The 22,602-nt window shown below is 38.5% G+C and overlaps 1 protein-coding gene across 1 annotated transcript in view; it reads left to right on the top strand.

Moving 5' to 3' along the window:
* Window positions 1–22,602, top strand: part of SMARCA1 (SNF2 related chromatin remodeling ATPase 1) — a 62,768-nt gene that overhangs the window by 20,259 nt on the left and 19,907 nt on the right. The window contains exons 7-19 of the mRNA XM_090059039.1: window positions 2,121–2,276; window positions 3,014–3,145; window positions 3,826–3,894; window positions 5,047–5,156; window positions 5,619–5,845; window positions 6,694–6,815; window positions 8,013–8,165; window positions 9,664–9,796; window positions 10,806–10,954; window positions 11,778–11,897; window positions 13,626–13,736; window positions 13,896–14,009; window positions 21,432–21,554. Of these exons, the coding sequence (XP_089915165.1) occupies window positions 2,121–2,276; window positions 3,014–3,145; window positions 3,826–3,894; window positions 5,047–5,156; window positions 5,619–5,845; window positions 6,694–6,815; window positions 8,013–8,165; window positions 9,664–9,796; window positions 10,806–10,954; window positions 11,778–11,897; window positions 13,626–13,736; window positions 13,896–14,009; window positions 21,432–21,554 (1,719 nt within the window). The remainder of the gene's footprint in view (window positions 1–2,120; window positions 2,277–3,013; window positions 3,146–3,825; window positions 3,895–5,046; window positions 5,157–5,618; window positions 5,846–6,693; window positions 6,816–8,012; window positions 8,166–9,663; window positions 9,797–10,805; window positions 10,955–11,777; window positions 11,898–13,625; window positions 13,737–13,895; window positions 14,010–21,431; window positions 21,555–22,602) is intronic.

The following is a 22,602-nucleotide window of genomic DNA, read 5'->3' as shown; positions in this document are numbered from 1 at the left end:
GTTCGGAAGAACTTGAAATCAAGAGTAGTATCAAACAGGGCTGTGTCCTAGCTCTTGTCGGCTTTTGGGAATTTATTTTCTGTCCTACTCAAATATGCATTCAATGGCAGTTCAGGAGTATACTTTGTGACCAGATCAGCTAGGAAACCCTTGAACCATGCTCATCTCAAAAGTGAAAACAAACCCGAGAAGTTCTTGTTCATGAAATGCTCTTTGCCAATGACGCAGCAATCTAGTCATTCAGAAGCAGGAGTGCAAAGTCTCATGGATTGTTTTTCGTGTGCTTGTGACAATTTCTGCCTGACCATTAGCCTAAAGAAGACATTAGTCATGGGTCAACAAGTTAACTTCCCTCCTGAAGTTGGAATAAATGATGAAAGCCTGGAAGTGGTTGAAAAAATTCACTTACTTGGGCTCCACCATCTCGCAAAATCTTGGCTTGGAAGCCAGAATTAATGCTTGCATTGGAAAGGCAAGAAACACTATGGCTAAACTTGAGAATCTGGGAAAACAAAGCGATCACTCCCTCTACAAAGATGTCAGTCTACAGTGCTTGCCTACTTAGCTCTCTGTTGTATGGCAGTGAAACATGGATTTCTTATGCTAAGGAAGAAAGAAAACCGAACAGTTTCCATCTTCTAGGTCCTCCGCCATATCCTGGGCACAACATGGCATGACAAAATCTCCAAATTCGCTGTTCAGGAGCGGGCAAGTTACTCGCTATGTTTATGTTTCTGAGACAGAGATGTCTCCATTGGTTAGGACATGTGACTCACGTGAGTGATGGCCAGATCCCCAAGGATATACTCTGTGGTGAGCTGGCCCCTGGCAAATGTCAACTTGGATGGCCCAAACTCCATTTTGTTGATGTCTGCAAGAAAAACCTTTTGTGAGTTGCACATTGATGGTCTACACTGGGAATCAGTTTCTTCGGGTTGCTGCAAGTGGAAAGTCACCGTGAAGCAGGCCCTACGTTGTTTTGAGATGGAGAGGGTCAGTGATGACCTAGAGCAGTGGTCTCCAAACTTTTTTGATCACACACCCCTATGAGTAAAAAATTTTTGAGCACGCACCCCCAATATGTGTATATTTATATAACTATAAATAAGTTCTAATATTTTCTTCCCGCACCCCAATGGATCGTCTTGCTTACCCGTTGGCGTGTGTGCACCCCACTTTGGTGACCACTGACCTAGAGAAGAGGCATTAGAGGCTTGCAAGACAAAACTACTCGGCATGCCAGTGCAAGCTCAATCAAGTTTGTATGTGCAGCCTGCTGGAAGCTCTGTTTGTTGTGTGTTGGACTCTTCAGCCACTCAAGCTGCGGTGGTACCCAGTAACCCACCAAAGGCGCAATCTCCATAGTCTGTTGAGACTGATGGTTGCCAATGATGAGACGGGAAAAGGGAAGTCAAAGCAGTGTAGAAGTATCTGAAGAAGAGAGGAAGGGTTTGGAGTTGTGTGTTTTAGGGACCGGGGAGGCACTAGCTCTGTTCTCTTTTTTTTTTTTTTTCCATCTCTTTACCCTCTCTTATTTTTCTCCTTTCAAGACATTACTTCATGACCCATCTAAGCTTGCCTGGGGCATGGAGTGGAACATTCTAAGTAGTGGCAGGGAAATCTGAGCATTTGAGGAGCTATTGGATGCTGTAGCGTGAAGAAGGGTGGGGGTCAGAGCTTTGTAGCAGGGGACGTTACAGGAAGGTCCTACACCTGTCTCCACTGTCAGTCCTTCCCTGCAAAAAAAAAAAAAAAAAAATTGTCAGTATTTCCATACAAGAAGTTGATTCCTTGTCTTGTTGCAGGAGATACTTATTTAAAAATTGTTAAGCTTAAGAAAGCAAAACTTTGTGAGATAAGAAAAAAAGGTGTGCCTTGTTCTCAACTCCAGCTGAAAATCATTTGTCAGAAGCATAAGGATTGAAAGCTTGGTTGTTTCTTCTCAAAGTCGTGTAACATCAGGTGTTTTTTCCTAGACGTCTCTCTATTGAATTGGGCCAGTCTGTTTGCCTCAGTAATATTAGGACAGATAGATGGTATTGAACTCCAAGTAAGTTATGCATGCTGCTGTTACTGTTACTTGAAAATATTTATTCATGGATGCACTTATTTTGCATTAGGCTGCTTTTATCCGTGATGTTATGATGCCTGGAGAATGGGATGTTTGTGTTACTTCATATGAAATGGTAATCAAGGAGAAATCTGTTTTCAAAAAATTTAACTGGAGGTACCTGGTAATTGATGAGGCCCACAGAATAAAGAATGAAAAATCAAAGGTAAACTTTCTGATTTCCTTCAACATTTCTGTAATATATTTGCAGGAAAATTTTGTGGCATAATTTTCTTTGTATTGTTGTTGGTCATGATAAAATATCTTTTGAACATTTAGTTTTAAAAATAATAGCTTGGGCTTCTTGGATTTGAATCTCTAAGGGGCTTGTTAAACTTTATGCTGCGAGCCGCACAAATCTTGATCGGTGTTAGTGCTACCGTGGAGTTTGGAGCAGTCACGTCCATAGTCTAGAAACCTTCTCTGTCTCCCATACACAAAGCTGTGACTTGTTAGAGGCTTGATGAGCAGGACTAGGAGCTGTAGGTGCAAGTTGCACTACAGGGCTGGTGAGTCAGAACAGGATCTACAGATGAGGGTGTGAGAAATCCTGGGATGCTGGAGGACTTCAATTTGGGTGGCACATCTGTTGGGAGTGGCCACACCTTAATGGAATAAGGAGCTGGATAGCGCAGATCAGAGATAAGCCTGCCCTGGAGTGGTGTAACTTTGAGCTGCATAACGAATGCTTAAAACCAATTTAAGATATTAATGTGCGGATGATCCAAGGGTTAAGAGCTCCATGAGCTGCCCAAAATTACTGTGTAATAAGGCCCTAACCCTGAATAACAGGGACTGTCATTGACATTAGTTGCAGTGGTGGGTACTTAGGACATCTTAAATTAAAAGAAACTCTTTGAATTTAAGCCACAGGTTTATTATAAATTTACATTGTGTTTCTAGCTGTCAGAAATTGTCCGTGAGTTCAAGACTACAAATCGGTTGCTGCTGACTGGAACTCCTTTGCAGAATAACCTCCATGAGCTGTGGGCATTACTTAATTTTCTTTTACCTGATGTCTTCAACTCTGCAGATGTAAGTTGAAACCTAATATTGAAGTTCTTATTAATATAAATCAGATGACTTTCTGTAGAGGAAGGATGACTTACTAGTTAGGATGGCCTGAGACTTGTGAGCCCTGAATTGAATTGGAGTAGTTCCAGGGTTGTGTCATAGGGGCCAGAATCAGGGGACAGTGCAAAATGTGGAGCAACAACATAACTTTAACTTGTCTTCACTTAAAACTGCTACCTTTTTCCCTTTTAACGTTGTCCCTTTCTTTTTCTTTCACTCTTCTTTCTATTGCTTTGAAGCAACTGCTTCCTTTCTTTATGCTTCATAACACTATTTCTATTCATGGTTTATGGTTCCATTTTCTTTTCTTCCCTCATACTATTACACAAGCACTAAGATAGGAACTCAGACACTACAGTAATGGACACGGTATACAATTTTAAACTTGAACAAAGTAGGCATCTCTCTCAAGAATACATGATTGTGTTTTGTGAGTACAGTTTTTCATTTGGCTTATGTGTTCCTATAAGCTATACATTGAGTAGAGAGTTGTGGCCTGATTCTTTTCTTACTGATAAGACGCCATTGACTTTAGACTTACACTATTATTAACAAGAGTAAATGAACCTCTGTTTGTGTCTGCTAGAAAAACAAAGTATGAATAATTTAATCATCATGGTGGTGTGCATTTTTTTCTACAGGACTTTGACTCCTGGTTTGATACTAAAAATTGTCTCGGTGATCAAAAACTTGTAGAAAGACTTCATGCTGTAAGTACTGAAGGCTATAATAATGTATAATTAATATAAATAATTTCAAAACTATAATTATCAATTTTCCTTTAATATTACTATGAAACGTTATGTGGAGAAGTCATTAAATATGTGAGAAAGTCTTGCATATCTTAGAAACGGGCTTTGTTTATTTTGTTACTTTAATGTCTGTCAGAATTTAAGTGAAAGTTGCATCTAATTCCTCCTGATTTTTCTTTTATATCACTGTTGTTTGACATGGACAGAAATCAGAACACGAACCCATGCAAACTAAGTTCCAGGGATTTTTTTAAAATCTTTAATTATCTTGAATATTCTGTTGGTGTGATTTCACCATCGCAGTGAAATAAAGACAGATTTTTTCTTTATCTGTGAATAATCCATGCTTTAGTGTGCTTAGGTTAGAATAATTTCTAAAATGTTCTTTGTTTTGTAATAATGAAACTTCATTATAGTTTCCAAATCACGTACCATTGAAATGGTATTAAAACTGAATAAATAGATATGTAAGAACTCAGATGTGGAGGGTCTTCCTCTCAAAGGGTTTAGGCATATATTTGGAGCTATTGCAAAAGGGCAATATTTCCAAAGGACAGTAGCTGTTAGGTGCTAATTGTTACCTGGGTTTGATACAAATGTGGCAAACCACTCCAACTTGAACCCTGGATTAAGCAGTGGAAGATGCCAAAATGTATACTGGGGGGACTGTAAAAAGGTTGTTGTTTTATCTTCTGTTCAGCAGCACGTTTTGAGAGTGGTAAGAGTTATAACCTGTGCTTCCTTAATCTGTAGTACTTTGTCTACCTATGAAGAGTACATAAAAGATAGTTTGCTCTTAACTGTTTGCTGGGAAGATAGCAAAGCCATCAGCTTCACATCCCCTGGCATGAATGTCATAGGGGAGCACACTGTGGCAGTTCTTTAGTCTTGAGAGCTCTTGTAATGCCCTTCTTAACAGCCTGGTGAACTTAACACACCATTTGAAACGGGCAATTTCATTTTCCACTCAGAAGGTGTGACAGGTTGGAGAACTATCTGAGCTGTATAAGAGGTTCAGAATTTTGACAGATAAAAATGCAGGAATGAGCCTATTAAATCTCACATCTGTAGGAATATTTATGATAAATGTATCTCTGAAACTTTTTTAAGGTTTTGAAGCCATTTTTGTTACGTCGCATAAAAGGTGAAGTGGAAAAGAGCTTGCCTCCTAAAAAGGAAGTAAAGATTTACCTGGGACTCAGCAAAATGCAGAGAGAATGGTGAGTTATTTACATAAATATAAGATTGTTTTAAGGATGATGAAGAATACTAAGGTACTTTATATAAGAACCATATGTTTGTCTTACTTTTGTAGTCATAGCTTTAAAATACATAGGCTTTGCATATAAAAAGGAACTAGTCTTTTCTGGTATTTCGTTCTGGTATGTTTGAATATTAAAAAGCCCAGTTGCTTTAACTGAGAAGGATTAGAGAACAACAGAACGTTCTCTTTCAGCTTTTTAAAATGCTGGCAGCAGCAACCTGGACAGGCAGACCACACCATGGCAGCAGCAGTAAGCAGACAAAGCTCTTCTCCCTACCCCTTGTCATTCATCAGGATTTGCAAAACTTGCTGCATACACCTGAACACAGTAACTAGGACATTTCAGAAACTCTTTCATATTTTAAATGTTCTAAAACTAAAAGCTAGACATTTCTCAAAATTGTTTATTAAACTTCAGGTATACACGGATCCTGATGAAAGATATTGATATTCTAAATTCAGCTGGGAAAATGGATAAGATGCGGCTGTTGAATATTCTTATGCAGTTACGAAAATGTTGTAACCATCCATACCTGTTTGATGGTGCTGAGCCTGGACCTCCTTACACCACTGACACACATCTCGTCAACAACAGTGGTAAAATGGTAGCTTTGGATAAACTACTGGCAAAACTCAAAGAACAAGGTGAATATGATCAGCAGGACAATAGTTGTACTAAGCATAATAATAAATTAAATAAACGTGTTTACAAATAGTTTTTGCTTCCACGGAGACCAAGTGCCTTATTCACTGTGATCTGAAGGTTTTTAGTAAGATTCATTTTTTGTGGGTTTTTAAGTGGCAGATAAAAATAAAGGAATGGGGAACGCAACTGTAAGAAGAAGAGAAGGAAGAACAAATTATAGGAAAATAAAAGATGAAGGGAAAATGGTGAAACTGAATTTGAATTTAAATAAAAAATGTGCAATGGGAAAGAAATAGAAGGGAGGGTGTTGTTGGGTGAGGAATGCGAAGAGAGTAAGTTAGGGGAGGAAGCAGGCCTTCTGACCCCATCAGGTTAATATTGGATCTAGGTAGAATGGCAGGAGGCTTCTACATGAGATGAAAGCAAGGACTGCACTGAGGGCCTATCTGGGCTGCAAATGTTCATGTGTAAGGGGCTCCAGAATCTGGGTGCAGTGACAGTGGGGTTCCATATTTTAGATAGCATTTTCAAGCCCCAAACTCTGCACATCAAGCACCCTTATAGTAATGTCTTTAGAAATGTTTTCTTGTTTCTTCGCTTGTTTCCTGTTGGGATACTACTCTATAAATCATCTAAACGCCACCTTGAAAAAGTTAGAGTTGGATTTGAAGGCCAATCATAGAAAAAGAACTGTTTAAAAAAATAGAACTTGAATAAGCTTGAGCATTTGATAATTAGAAATGTAAATATAGTTCTCTGTTAATTCTTTCTGTGCCCCTAACTTCTGTATAACTGGTTCTGTGATAAGGTTGTTTTGTGAAAAAATAGTTATTTTGTATTTTCTTAGGTTCCAGAGTTCTCGTTTTTAGTCAGATGACCCGCTTATTGGATATTTTGGAAGATTATTGCATGTGGCGCGGGTATGAATACTGTCGATTGGATGGACAGACACCACATGAAGAAAGAGAGGTGAGAAAAATCCACTAGGTTTTTTAAATTGGACAGATTCTGTCTTGAGCTGTCTGCATTTAATTTGCAACTGAAGCCTCTTGATTTGCTTAAGTAAAAAGTTCTGTTTAAAGTATATTTGTCACTTTTTTTTTAAATGTGGTAGTTTTAACAAGTTTGAATATGCTTGTTTCACAAATGAAATAGTGGACTAATTGAAAAGGTGGTTCATACTATTTCTAACCAGTTGCTAATCTAGATACTAAACCTACTATTTACAGCCCATTAATGTGTCTGTGCAGAGCATCGCTGACTTCACTGGAGCACCATGTTAGGCCTAGCAATCCACTTGCTTGCTGTCAAAAGTGGGACAGGACCAGGGCCATGATGTAGGGCTTATTATAAGAAACAATAAAACCTCATAAAACATTTCATTAGCATAAAGAATATCACTGGTTTGCGCATACAAGTCTAAAGACTTTCACTGCCTTTTAGAGTTGGTGTGTATAGGACGGATGGAGTTGGCTCTTTTTCTTTCTCAGCCTAGGAGGCTATATACAGTCCCTCAGGTGGGCAGTTATTGCACTGAAATCTTTTCTGTAGCTGTCTCCAGATCAGAGTGTATGTGGTCTTGGGTGGTCCACAGATAGTCACTGGTTCCATTGTGTAACAATGTTATTATCTCTTTTTTGCTAGAGGGATTGATCTGGGGGAGCTCAGACCCATCCTGCTCCACTTGGTCCTGTCTTGGGACTCTGCTTAGCTGTGAGGAACAGTCAGGCAAACCTCTCTCAGCCCTTGTGATGCAACTGCCTGAGCTGTTGCCTGTCCTCCTAGCATCGAAAAGTCTCTTATCCTTAATCTTGGGATTCTGTCTTAATGTCCTGTCCACGGTTGAAGCTATTTCATCATCTTTGGGCCATCAGTGCAATATCTGGAAATACTTTTGCCCTTGGGAATACATCTTTGTAGGTCCAGATGCCCAGGTGCTTCCCAGCCTGTACTGACCACTCCTCCCTGGCTCATGTTCTGTGTGGAGTCGGAAGTACCATTACCTGCTTTTTACGTGCTCTCCGCTTGGGCTTAACTCTTCTGCCTCTATGTTGAGTTAACAAGCCACAGTGTGGCATATAATAATTAATTTTAAACAAAATAGTCATAAAATGAATATTTGTTAGAATATTCTGCTACTTCAATGGGGGTTTTTTTGTCTTTTAGGAAGCAATAGACACCTTTAATGCTCCCAACAGCAGCAAATTCATATTTATGTTGAGTACCAGGGCTGGAGGTCTGGGGATTAATTTGGCTACTGCTGATGTGGTTATTCTTTATGATTCAGACTGGAATCCTCAGGTGGATCTTCAAGCTATGGTGAGTAAAAATTGAAATATAACTAAAGTTATCCATATAAAATCAAATTATGATATTGATAGAACTCCATAAAATGTGTATTAGAAGTATTCAGTGTTAGCATTTACATATAATCCCAAAGGCTATGAAGTTCAATGGAAAAAATATAACCTAAATTTTGGAATAAACTGTAAATTTCTTGCCCCCAAAATACTTATTTAAATCCTCTGTACTCTACTAATGTTTTGTGCCCCCAAATTTCTATTTTTAATTTACTATTTCTAGTTCTAATTACTATTTTATACCCCTGAATTTCTCTCCTGAGATAGTTATAATTTATGGGATGCGTCAGGATTATTCCAGAAGTGTTATCTGAATGTTTATTCAGGAAAACAAAAAGGTTTGATGTAGGTATTAAAATACTAGTCAAATATGAAGATGGAAATAATACTTGTTAGTCTCTCTTGGGTATTTTAAAGGTAGGCATCCACATTGGTTGGGAGTTGGGATTTGCTATTGATATTGTATTGAATGCTTAGTAGTGGCTGTCATTTGTCATCATTTTAGCTGTTGGAACACTTGATTAGATTTGGGTCAAAAAACCTGAAAGTTATTAAGCAATTATGAGTATTAGGGCCGTAGCATAAGGAGCTCTCATTAGTTTCCATTCATTTTTCCTTCTTGTGTAAATTTTTCAGAGAGGATCTCTCTGTTTTCTTGTTAGAACAGATTTTCTTCTAGTTGAACTTAAGAAATATTTATATGCAGTTAGAAGATATCAGGCAGTAAATGTACAGAAACCTGAGCTAGCTTAAATCTAGCTAACAAGGGAAACTACTGCAATTAACTTGAAATAATGAGAACTGTACAAGATTACCCAGGGTCCTGGGTACTAAGTTGGTGGCTGAAGCCTGGTGCTATAGCTAACACTAGACTTTAAAGTTGGATGAAGGGCAAGTTGCATAAGTACGTATTAAGTTGTATATTTATTTATTTAGATTTGTATTCCAAAAGGCACAAAATGGCTTACAATAAGCAAATGAACCACAGACAGGATTCCCCAAAGAGTACCCTAAAACCTGAAAACTGCAACTGCTCTCCTCCTCATAACCAAAGTTCGACACAAGTGAACCCTCCTGCCAATTCCAGCCATGCATCCCAACCAGCACTCTCATAAGATAAGAAATCTCTTTCACCCCACCCACCCTTACTTAATGATGTAAATTGATATCAACTCTACTTCCAGTCACTCTAAATCTGTGCTGATATATCCAAGTTCAGTTAGAAACTGTTCCAATATTTTAAAATACTACATTCACAATGGTTTTACAAAAACATTTTGGTAAAAAGTAATTTGTTCTTTTCTTGGTTTTTTACATATAGTAAGAGTAAAATATCTCTACTAGTTTTAGTTTTGTCAGTTTTTCTGATGCTTGCAACAGATAATTTTGACTGAAATGTCTGTTAATGCTTACAAGACTCTCTTGTATTGTTGAATTACTTGATCTGTTTTTATTAGGATCGTGCACATCGTATTGGCCAAAAGAAACCAGTAAGGGTATTCCGACTTATTACTGAAAATACTGTTGAAGAAAGGATTGTAGAAAGAGCTGAAATAAAACTGAGACTGGACTCTATAGTTATTCAACAAGGTATCCAGTACTATTGTGTTTGTCCCAGAACAGAATTTAACTCCTTCACTTGGCAAAGGGGGAAATATACAGAGTGCGAGGCAGTGGAGTGTTGGGCCTGATGTTTGTCGTGGCAGAATACTAATTGAACTTGAAATAATATCAAATATCAGTTTCAGGTCCTGATGTTTCATTTAATTTCTTACTCAGGTAGAACTGAAATCCGTGGGTTAAGTGTTGCACTAGGTACCAACTGCTAAAAATGATATAGCAAACCTCCCCTGAAACCCAAGTACTGTTACAGGGCCTCACTGAGTAGGCATGCTGTTTTTTTTTAAAAAGTGGGGGGGGGTTTCCAGGGGTTTTCAGTATAGTAGGTACTGCTCTTATGTAAGTTTTTGCAAGTTACTGAACTACCGTTTAAAGCTTGGTGTTCTGCATATCTATAACAGAACATTTAGCTTAAGGAGAGTCAGGCTAGATGATCTGTTCAGGTCCCTCCTGACCCTAGCTATGAAACTATGAGGTATAGGTTCTCACTGCCTTTGTTTGCTACTAATTGGGAGGGTGATACTTATGGCTGGCTTTGGCCTTCGGAAAGTTGAGCTAGACCTGGACAAATAGTAAATTCACCAAGAAGTGGAGCTGCGGGGAAACCAAAATGATTGTGAATTTAGGTTGAATTCAGTGCACAAATTTGGCTGAAAAATGAAGTAAAGTTTTGAAATGTAAAAACCATTTTATTTGACATTTGCAAAATAAAACATTAAGCTCTTTGTTTAAAGTTGACCTATATGAAAAGAGTAAGATACTAAAAAGGCTTACCTAACCTGAAAAGAAAACATAACCTTATTTGGTTTGGGTTGACCGGTTGGGTGTATCAACATTTTTGTTTTGTTTTGCCAAAAACCTTTAAAATGTTGATTTCAAACTCAAATATCGTTTCCAGTTTTCCTAAAAAATCCATTATTTCCCCATTGCTATTGACAGCCTTGGTTTAAAGCATTCATTTTGTTTCTCCTACTTTTAGGAAGACTCATAGATCAACAGTCTAACAAACTGGCAAAAGATGAAATGCTGCAGATGATCCGGCATGGAGCCACACATGTTTTTGCTTCTAAGGACAGTGAGCTAACAGATGAAGATATTACCACCATCTTAGAAAGAGGTGAAAAGAAGGTGAGAGCATAATTCCATATGGAATTTGGAGTTGTCACTGACTTTATTTTAAAATTAATAATTGTAAAATAAAAGAGAGTATGGTTCTTAAGAGTTAAGGATCACCAGATCTATTTAATTTGTAAATCTTATTTCATATTGACAGAAAAATATAATTTGACAAGATTTGTATTTATTTTAGTAGCAGCTTTTTGCTGTCTTCAATAAGAAATGTCTTTGAAAAGGAAAAGCTGCAGTTTTCCGATTGCCTCCCTCATTCTTTGTTTTATTGCAAAGATATATTGTAGTCTATTCCCATAAATTTGCCAACAAATACATCGGCAAGTTGCAATCTAATTGTATTATAGGACTGTTTCCTTAAAGTGGCCTAAAAGCTGGAGGACTGCAAAACAAATGTTCTATAGTTATTTTTCTAGAACATATTCTGCAAGAATGTAATAATGATAATAATAATAGTTTTAACATCTTTTTTTAATTAAAAAGGTTTTAGAAGTGTATAACCCATATGCTAATAAGTTTTTTAATAGATGTAAAGTATTTAATGTTAAAAGGTAGTAAATAATTTATTAAGTAAATGAAGTACTCTTTCAGCAGGGAAGCATTGTGCATATATTTAAAAAAAAAATGAAGTTTATGTTGATATTGGTTTGCATTATGACAGCACACTAATTTAACCTAATGATAAGTGCATGTAGGGGAGCAAAGGACTGAAATAACAGGTGTGTGTGAAGTCCTTATTAATATTTAAGAGGCTGATTTTTCACAAATTTAATACAAAGGTAAAACTTCTCGTGTTGCTAATAGCACTGTCGTTTTATTTTAGACAGCAGAAATGAATGAGCGATTGCAAAAGATGGGGGAGAGCTCTCTAAGGAACTTCACTATGGACACAGAAATGAGTTTATATACCTTTGAAGGGGAAGATTATAGAGAAAAACAAAAGGTAATTTTCTCTTGTGAAATAAATGAAATCATGTAGTCACTTTGGTTAAACCATAGTTTGAATGAATCTAATGTCAGTGGAGATGGTATTGCAGGATCAGAGCCTAACTTGGTAATTCATATTTCAGACCATTTTCTACTGCTTGAGACGCTAGGGAACAGTCTCAGTATGTGACATTATCCACTGCAATATCTGGCTATATGGGAGATTTCCAAATAGGAGCTACTGCTTCTTAGAACAAAGCAGTCAAATGTACAGCCCTTGGAGCTACATTGTCTGGTCCCTTGGGCTTGCAGTAGGGATGGTAATTTGGCAGCTTGGCTCACAGCTGAAATCTGGGACATGGAGCCCTGTTGGGGCACATGTCAGAGGCAGGACAGTGAGCAACAGCTACAGTAGCTCTTGCTGCCACTCATTCTGCCACCATGACTGGATTTGGCCCTTAAGGAGCCCTGCAATAAGGATGTGACCCATGTCGGAGTGAGTTAGATGCCCCTGGCTTAGCACATAGCATGTAAAATAGTCATGCTACCAGATTAAGACTGGGGTGGGATGCAGTGTGATTGGGCTAGTTACTTATTTGAATTCTTTGAGACTTGGTTGGCAGTGCTGCTTATGGAGGAGTGAAGCACTACGTATCTTATAGGGCTATCTTATAGCTTTGGTCCCCGATTCGATTTGGTGGAGATTCAGCCTGATTTGGTGGCCAAATCTCCGAATCTGAATCAAATTGAAGGACCCTTCAATCTCTCCGAATTGAATTGGAACCCTCCGAATTGATTCAGAGAGATTTGGAAAGATTCGGAGATTTAGACATAGAGATAGCTTTAAATGTTTTTTTTCTACATACCTCTAGGTAGCAGAGACTTGTGAGTGCTGCAGTGCAGGGACATGTGGAGTGTACCACAGAAGCCTGAGAGGCTCCCCAGCGCTCTTGGCAGCAGACCTGGAAGTGGACCAGAAGTGGCACTTCAGGGTTTACTGGGGAGTGTGCTGGGGGGGCCCGCACACCGCTGGCTTGGTGACTGGTGCCTCCTGGGTCTGGGGGCGCACCCGGGGACCCCCTGCGGCCGAACACAGAGCCAGGGAGGTGCGGGGGGGCCTCCAGCATGCTCCCTGGCAGACCCAGAAGTGGACCGGAAGTACTTCTGGTCCACTTCCAGTTTTGCCACTGAGCACGTGGAGGGTCCCCCCGTGCTCCTGTGGGACACTGCATGCGCCCCAGCATCGCAGTGATCATGAGCTGTGCCTGCTACCTCAAGGTGTGGAGAAAAAAAAGCTGTATCTGTGTCCGAATCACAGATTCTCCAAATCAGCATCGAATCTTCAGATTTAGATTCAGCTGAATCAAATCAGAGACAGTGATCCGAATCAATGAACCACTGTCCCCGATTTGGGCCGAATCTGAAATGAATAGGGCCCACTTTGCACACTCCTAATACCTTGGCTACTTACTTTTCTGGCTTGCTTCTATACCACCATGACATCCCTGTGCTATGTTTAAAATGCAGTTGTCAAGTGTTTCATGTTTCTGAAACTTGTGGGAGCATCACCTAATGTTAAGTCATAAACTTAACTGCTAGTGTTTTCAGTAAAAATATTGCTGCTTCTTTTATGTACCATCTTCATTTGACTTTTTTCAGCCTAAATTTCCTAAAATAACCTTGCTTGGGATATCAGAAAGATGTTTAGAGCTATTTAAATTGTAAATTTTTTGTTTGTGTGCAGATGAGTATGATGGAATGGATAGAGCCTCCAAAACGAGAGCGCAAAGCTAATTATGCAGTGGATGCATATTTTAGAGAAGCCCTACGTGTTAGTGAACCAAAAATTCCCAAGGTAAAAAACGTGTATTTTTAACATCTCCCTTACTTCTGATAGTAAAATTAGCATATATTTTACAGAGTTATGTGTTGCCACTATTCTGAACTGTGGCAGTTTAATAACTGAATATAGATTATAACATGTTAATGCATATACACATATATTCTTTTAAAGGCTCCACGACCCCCCAAACAGCCAAATATTCAAGATTTCCAGTTTTTTCCACCACGATTATTTGAACTTCTGGAAAAAGAAATTCTGTACTATCGCAAGACTATAGGCTATAAGGTAGTAATAATTTTTTTTCCTTTTCAAATGAGTGGAATGTGTTAATTTTCATATTTATTGTAACAATGAGGATAAGTAAACTTAAGGAAAAAAAAGAGAAAAATGGAAACAAAATAACAAAAGAAAATGTGTTTCAATAAGGTATTTTAGGGTCTTCATATTTATATTTGTGTGGAAGTTATGCATTTTTGCTAGTAATGCCAAAAACCTAGTTTCTGTTACATCTATAGTTTTTTACTTCCCTTCAAACCACATATCTAGGTAGGTTGATGCGTATTTCTAGGTGGAATGGACCAAATGAAGAAACGATTAATTTTTTGTATATTTTCTTGGTCTTTTAAAACTGCTTTATGTTTGATGCAAGTTGGGAAAAGGCATGCTTGAATAAAGCAAAGTCACCTTCTGGGGTATGAAATTGGTCTTTTTATAGTGGCTTCTGTATCTTATGCAGTAAGTATCTGAAGCAACTTTAGAAGCTTATTTAATGTTCCTATGTTGTAAGCTTGGTTAAACAGTATTTTCTCCATCTTTTATAACACAGAGTTGGAAAAATTAGAGAAATTGAACAAAGCACTTAGTCATGTGACAAAAAAATGCAGTGTGTTAATATTAAGACATTAATATTATACAGTATCATGCTTTAATACTATAAATATATTTAATTTCAGTGTATCACTTTCAAACCACCCACAAACATTGTTTGAGTTCTCTAACTAGGCCGTAGCTGCTTAATTCATTCCTGCATTGGTTTTAAGGGAAGCAGAGGAACTGAAGGGGGAGATGATTCTTATTTCCTGTGCAGGTGCTGATTTTCTTCTTACGCTGGTTTTACTCTCATGTAACTCCATTGACATTAGTGGAATTACTCTTTTATTTACACATATGACTCCATGCAAAAATTAGGCCAGTTGTAACTAAGCAGGGCACAGAAAGAAGCTAAAGCTAAGAAGTTTGCTAAAACTAAATAGAGATTGAATAATCAACAGGCTTATGCAAGGATATTTATGTGAGAAATACTAAGACTGAAGTATGTGGCAGCATATATGGAATCAGCGTGATGAGAAGGTTCAATACAATATTAGTAAGAGGGAGTGTTTTTTAACTTAAGTAGGAAATGTCTATAAAAGAAGACTTGGGAGGGAAAATGGGAAGGATTCTAGAAGACCTAGTACTAAATAAGAAAAAAGAGGAGCAAAGTTTTTGCACAGTTAATGTGTTCAAGCCTCTGTAACATGGATGAAAGATGCATCGATCGCTGTAATATGAAGTGGAAATAAGGGAGGTTAAGAGGCGGTATCAGTTAGTTGCAGGTAAAAGAATATTCAGATAATTAAATGTATTTAAATCAGCAGGACTGGATGAAATTCATGTAAGTTTTAAAGGAAGGAAGAGGTATCGCAGCCAATGACAATCATTTTTGAGAACTCATGGAGAACAGGTGAGGTTCTGGAGAGAGGCAAACTTAGTAACAGGCTTTAATGTGGAAAAACAAAGCTCCAGGAAAATTCAGAGTCTGAGACTGAGGGGGAGTCAGGTATGTTAATTGTAACACTGTGTAATGTAGTAGAATCCAGCTTATGAAGTTTCTTAAAATTTGCTGTAGTGTTCCACTTAAAGTGAAAAAAGCATGTATGTACTATTAGTCTTCCCCTTATATATGTAGGAGTCTCTCTTGGAATTAAATAAAAAAAAGAATTAACTTGGTGTAGATTATAAATGTGTGGGAGAGGTGCCTAGTGTATCTCTGTAGTAATAGTCAATATATTTCTGATAGCGACAAATAATTTTGCCTTCTAAGCTAAAATGAACATAGCAACTATAACAAATAAACAACATTGTAATCATTTGCTCAGCATCAGTCAACTTTGGTTCCCCTGTAAGTAAAATAATCCATATCCTTTCTTCATTGAAAAAGTCAATGTGGAAGAGAGAGGAATTCCCTGAAGACTGGATTGGTCCTCCTCTTTCATGTTTACAATACAGGCATTGACAGGTGTGCAGCTCCTTGTCAGTCTAACTCATGACAGTTCACAGAAACTTTCATGAGTTAGACCAACTCTCCTGATCTAATAGACGTTCACTGTTGGATCAGAAATTTGTCCCCTTTTGAAGCTGATTGGGAGAGAGAAGGTGCATGTTTTCAGTCTGTCCCGTAGCCCCATCTCCCTCCCCAAGCTCCTGTGGTCTGTCAAGATGGGAGTGGGGGGAAGGCTTTCTCAAGAAGGGGAGCGAGTTCAGTCTGGGGTTTCCCCAGCTGCACTGGAGTGGGGGTAGGTGTGGATTGGATTGGAGCCCCCCACCTTGAGGGCCTCCAGCCCACCCGCCTCACCTTCCAGCGCTGGCCGGGGAACCCACAGACCAAACTCACTCCTCTCCTTTTTCCCCCTCCCATCCTGAAGACAGTACATGGAGCAGAGCCCTGCCCCCAGCCATGCTGACAGGCATTAATGAAGGTGTTCAACTTTGGAGAGTTTTTATTTGAACCTCATGCAGTGAGGGTTCAGATTGTCCTGCGATCAGGCAGTTTAAAGCGTTCTGCAGCTGTGCACTTCTGTTACTGCACAGCTGTAGAACTCTTTCAGTGGCTGATTGTGTGACAAACTGTCATGTCTGTCAGCACCCTAAGGAGTAACTACATTAAAATCTAAAACCTGTGCACAAAAGTCACATCCAGTATATTTTTACTTTTATCAAAATACTCAGTTTATCGTTACATGTTAAGGAGACATTTATTTTGCCCCCATTTGCCTGCCAGAGTTCAGTACGTTTTTGATGTTTCCGGGTTTGCACTGTTACAGACTTTAGAAAAGCCCGGTGACCGTTACACTCGTTTTGCCTCTATGTAGGCAGCTCACATAAAGAATTGCATGAACAGAAACAATTTAAAGGTCTGTGAGGTAATGATTTATCTGTATTCAGCAGTTACTGTATCATCCAGTGTAAACAGGATGTTATAATTGTGGAAGCTAGGAAGACCAACAGAGTGTTTATTGGTCATGTTTTATACCTTAACAGAGTTAAAGCTAAAGCATCTACATACATAAAGTCCAGAGAGAAAAATCTGTGGATAGATGTTATTGTTTAAAAATACTTAGGTGTGCAACAATGAGGAAGGAAGACATTATTAGTATATGACTTCAGTTATAAGTCAGAATTAAATGAGCTGAATATATATTGCATGTATAATAAGACAGTGAAAGCCAACCTTTTTTATGAGGCAGGCCACAAATTGGCTCCGTACCCTCCACAAGTGCTACTCTATCAGCTTCCCTTGCCCAGTCTGCTTATCTGCTTTCTGCTCCCTGTTTGATCTGCTGCTTTGATTTCTACTTCCTGCCCTATCTGTAGCTGTGCTGCCTGTCCCATTCATGATCTGCTGTGTGCCACAGAGAGGTTGCCTGTACCACTTGTGGCACATGTGTTAAGAGAACATTGAGCTAACATGGTCAAGTACTCAAGAAATGCATGTGCAACCTTAATTGGTCCTTCTGCATATATATTATGATATAGACTTATGATTATATTATCACATTATGTTTTGTCCATAGGACTCCTGCATCAAGTATTGCATGTGTTGTTCTTACTTGGCATCTTGGATTCTTATCTGACCTTAATTTCTTTCCACCTATTGGGTGGGTCTTAGCCTTTTTCCCTTCCTTCCTTGGCACTGAGTCTCTTTGCTGAGCCAGTCCTAGTTTTATGCTCCACCACCACTCCAGTACTAGTCTCTATTAGCTATCTATGAATAGCAATGAGTCTTTGACAAACAAATGTAATAATAGAACTGATATTTCAAATTTTGCCTGCTTATTCATTGTAATTCTTTTCCACTGTTAAAAAATCTTCATTTGCCCCTGGTGTTACTTCAGGAGAGACGAACTCTCCTCTTGTGAATTCCCTCCAAAGGGTTTTTGTTCAGCGGTCCATTAGGAGTGCTTTGCACTGATCAAAGTACAAAGTTGTTCTAAACTTTGCTTAACAGGTCACATACTTATCATAGTTTTAGCTGCCAAAGGAACCCACTACCATAAATGCTCCTAGGACACCTGCCCCCTTTCAGCTGCTACATCAGGAAAAAAGGAGCTGTGACCAGAACCAAGTAGATCCCTGGCTGCCATTATAGTGTCTGAGGTTCATTATCAGTCTTGGGGTTTGAGTAAGCATCTGGGTAGTCACAGAATTGGAGGAGCACTGAAGTAATTTAAAGCTGCTTTTATGTTTCCCATTCTGGATTCATTGCCAAATTATCCTTGGCTGGAATGGAGAACTTGAGTCTAGGAGTGTGGCTCTAATTACCATATTTTAATAATCAATTGTGGATCTTCATCTTGCATCAGATTCAAAGAGGGTTTCTCTGCAAGAGTCTCTGATCACAAATCCAGTTGTGCACCTCTATTTCTAGGTAGACCACTGAAGTGCACTATTGTGTGCCCTCAGTTTAACTGTATTATTATTAGCAGTGGCCAAAATCTATCCTGTGAAATCTATGCCTATTAGTTGAAAGCTATGTACATTACAGCATAATACTTACCTGAAGAGGTCTAACTTGGACTTTCAGTTGAGAAATATTTTCTTTATTTGTAGCTGGAAAAAATATTGAAAGCATTCTTTCTTTGTGAGATCTTAATAAGAATCTGTTAGGAAGAAAAAACTCAGTTGATAAATGGAAGTCTGTTGTCTTTGAATTTTGGCAATGAATCATTGTAGGCAACTAATTTTTCAGAAGCAGAACTGAACTGGTATGAGCTGACCGCTGGTTACTGCTTTCATTTCATGTGCTATCACATTTAATTCAGCACTCCATATTTCTGCAAGAAGTGTCCTAAATTTTCAGCCAGAAATATGGACAGAATTGTGTTTTTTCTTCCTGTTCTCTTACTGAATACTAGTTATTACAAAATATTGCAACTTTGTTGTTAGGAAAAAAAATCAATTCTTCTAAAATTTTGTTATAAAACCTACTTTTATATGGTTCATTTGTTTTTTCCTGAGGAACAAAGTTCAGGACATAATATGGCATTTTTTAACTAGTCACTACAGCACTGTTAGCTAGTTGATCAGTTTGCAGAAGTCAAATTGTGTATGGGTTAACTCTCAATACTAATGCAAGTTACTGTAATAAAATAAGAACTATGACACAGATTGTAACTTTTTTGTTTAGGGAAGAAAGAATGTCTTTATTTTAGTTTGAAAACATGGTAGTTTAAAAATCTTTCTGAAATACATTTTTTTAAGGTGTTTGTGCCTCCCATGCCTCCCCCAGGGGTGTGCATAGTGGTGGGAAGCCACCTCCCCCACCCCTGCATGGCTGCTTGTGGCTCCATCCTACTACCTGCCCCACTCCCTCCCTCACTATGGAGGTCTTGATCTGCCCTCCCACACCCCTTCCTTCTCCCCGTCCACAGATCTACCAGTATGGTGCTGTCTGTGTGTCTGCCCCTCACTCCCAAGCCACAGCCCCCCCACAGCCGTGCTGCTGCCCTTCACTCCTGACCCACAGTACCCCCTCAACCTGCCAGGGTGTGTGGGGACCCTTTCTCCCCAGGCTCCAACCCACCCCCACACACCCACAGCCTCCCTTCACAATTTCCACACACACACACACACACACACACACACACACACACACACACACACACACACACACACACACACACACACACACACACACACACACACACACACACACACACACACACACACACACACACACACACACACACACACACACACACACACACACACACACACACACACACACACACACACACACTCCACCCCCATCTTCCAACTATACAAAATACCTGCATAGTTTTGAGTTTTTAGCTGCACAGTTAAATTTACGATAAATTGTCACTTTTTTTTTTAATCATGCTACTAATTGCAATCAACTTTTTAAATCATTTGACAGCCCTAATTTAAACCAACAAAAGCATGAATGTTTGTTAGTTGGGATTATAAATTTCATTCTTAATTCACCTGTTGTGCTTTGCTATGCCAGCATACGTATGTCCAAGCTCACTACTGGGTACTGTTCCTTGCTGTTGAAATTTATTGATGAGAGAGATCTTTGCTGTGAGTACTGCTGGAGTCCTGTGTCCCGTGTGAAGGCAGGCCATGAGTACAGTGATTGTACAAGAGGTGTGTTGGACCTTTGTGCCAGGGAAGAAGATTTAGAGTGGTACAGAGTGTACAGACATAGACTGGAGCAGTAAGATGAGTAGGCAACAGGCTACCAAGTCCACGTGTACCCAGTAGAAGCATCCTTCATCGTAAGTAGAGATAGTGGATGCTGCTCAACCACCAAGATTTATTTTGAGACTTGCCCTACATACATTTCAGTATCGGTGAGAGGTCTGAGTATGAGGTGAAGAAATATTTCTTAGTATGTTCAGCAGTCACATGTTCAGAACAGACTTAGTGATTTTATTTCTGTCTTGCTTAGAATTCAGTACAAAATATAAAGGTCACAAAATCTGAAACTTGCAGCAGGGTAGGGAGAGACCTAGGGCGACACATCTAACACATTTTTCTATCTAATGCCATACTCTTCTTTCTTTAAATTGCAGGGTTTTATACTTTTATAGTCTAGTTAGTAACCATTATGTTTTATGAATTGGGTGCTGTATACATTTGTATTCCCTCATTGTTAGACACAGTTGTGCAGATTCTCAGCTAGAGTGATTTGTCATTGTTTCTTTGACTTTGATGACAAATTTATTAAGTGTTGGGGTCTAGCCCTTTTACCCCTTTCAGTGTATTTTTAGGTTAGGCAAGTGTGCATTTGACACAGGACCTATGTGTGAGGAAGGTGAGCAGCATTATTTAAAAAAAAAGAAAAAAGTAAGTCTTAGATCATCATGAAGAAAATAAGAATTGTATTGTTCTATTCCTGGGAGAAAAAATAATTGTAAAGGTCAACGTCTACCTTACTTTCTAATCACTGGAGGAAGGTACTTTTATCATTTTCATGTTGTCTTACAGCACTTCTGATATGACTTCCTTTACCTTTTAGACATCTAATTAGCTTAAATCCTTTGGCTTCTTACCAGGTGAGGTTTATTTTACAATGAAACAAAAGCCTGTAAGCCGAGAAAAAAGAATGATCGGCTTATGATTTGATATGTGCACCTTGCCTGCAAGGGTAATATTTTCAACCTCATGATGTTTCTGTAAATTGTAAAAACAGCTGAAGAAAATGTTCTGGTAGTTACATGGCATGTTTTAAAAATATTTTTACTCCCACTATATCAAGGCAGCAGAAGTATTTCCTTTGTAGCATATACTCAGTGAGAGCTGCATCAATCCTGTCAGACTTATCGTGTTTATAAATTGTAAAGCAGGAGTGATATAAGTATGTACTTATAATCCTTAACTATCTTCTTCATTGCTGCTTGTTCATCCCGCTACTGCTCATTTTAGGTTCCTAGGAATCCTGACCTCCCAAATGCAGCTCAGGCACAAAAAGAGGAACAAAAGAAGATTGATGAATCTGCACCTCTTACTCCAGAAGAAACTGAAGAAAAAGAAAAGCTTCTCACACAAGTAAAATTATGGGAGTAGTTGAAGTATTTGTTGTTCAATATTGTATAAACAAAGGTGGAAGATTGCATCTATTTATAAAAATGGGAGTTCATAATACTGGCAGTGATAAATGTATCCAGTAACACTAAACTGATGTTAAAAGGCTGTGGAATTTGAAAAGCTGCAGACATAAAACAGCTAGGTGTAATGAAAAACATCCCTACTGTCCAACTGCTGGACGGGCTGTGTTTTAGCTGTCAATTCTTCTGTAGTTAACCATGCTCAATCTTTTGCTTATCATGCTTCATGTAGTACATTTAACTTGTGCTTTCCCTATTCAAAATAACTAGTCCTAATAGAATTAGTGGAACTCTTTTTTGGGCATTTTTATACATGCTTTGGGAGGCATGGAGGGTGCTTTAATTAGTGAGCTACACTAATTAAAAGTACTCGATCATCACATGCGTCAGCTTCGTCAACGAGCTTTAGTGTAAAGTGCCCTGCTGCCATTTTTCAGGGATGCTGAAACATGTGACGCTAGAGTCTGCTAGAGCATGTTAATTTCTGCGTTTTAGCAGACTCGATTAATCTGAAAGGAAAGTCCGTAATTCTTTAAAAAAAAAACTCTTTGGCAAGCTCTTGTACCCTTTTAATGTACCGTAATTCTAAACCTGAAGGCAGTTGAACTCTGCATAATAATTCATTTAAAGAATAAACTTGATATAACCAAATTCATTGAATTGTAAAATACCTACCTCTTAGTTATTCAAAGCAAGTCTCCATTATACTTTCTCTAATACTAGAAATGCAGCTCTTTTAGTTTTTTTGTTGTCACTTCCAAAGCTAAATTCCATTTTTCTTATTGCACGTACAACCTGCCTTGCATTTGTTGGATGTTCTCAAAGCATTAAGAAATCAGTATTGAGCGCTTTATTTTTTAAATAAATAAAATTAAGACGATTCTTCTAAATAGATTATTTGTTCAGATTGTAGCATTTTATGCTACTGTTTTTGTTTGTGGTAAGACACTTTTTGAGTAAATAGACTCAAATAGGTTATTTTTATAAGA

This window comes from Crocodylus siamensis, chromosome 8, assembly GCF_052110815.1.
Source record: "Crocodylus siamensis isolate JL-2025a chromosome 8, ASM5211081v1, whole genome shotgun sequence".
In the NCBI taxonomy this organism is placed as follows: domain Eukaryota; kingdom Metazoa; phylum Chordata; order Crocodylia; family Crocodylidae; genus Crocodylus; species Crocodylus siamensis.
The sequence above is the reverse complement of the archived record's forward strand: the minus strand, read 5'-3'. Positions and strand labels throughout refer to the sequence as shown.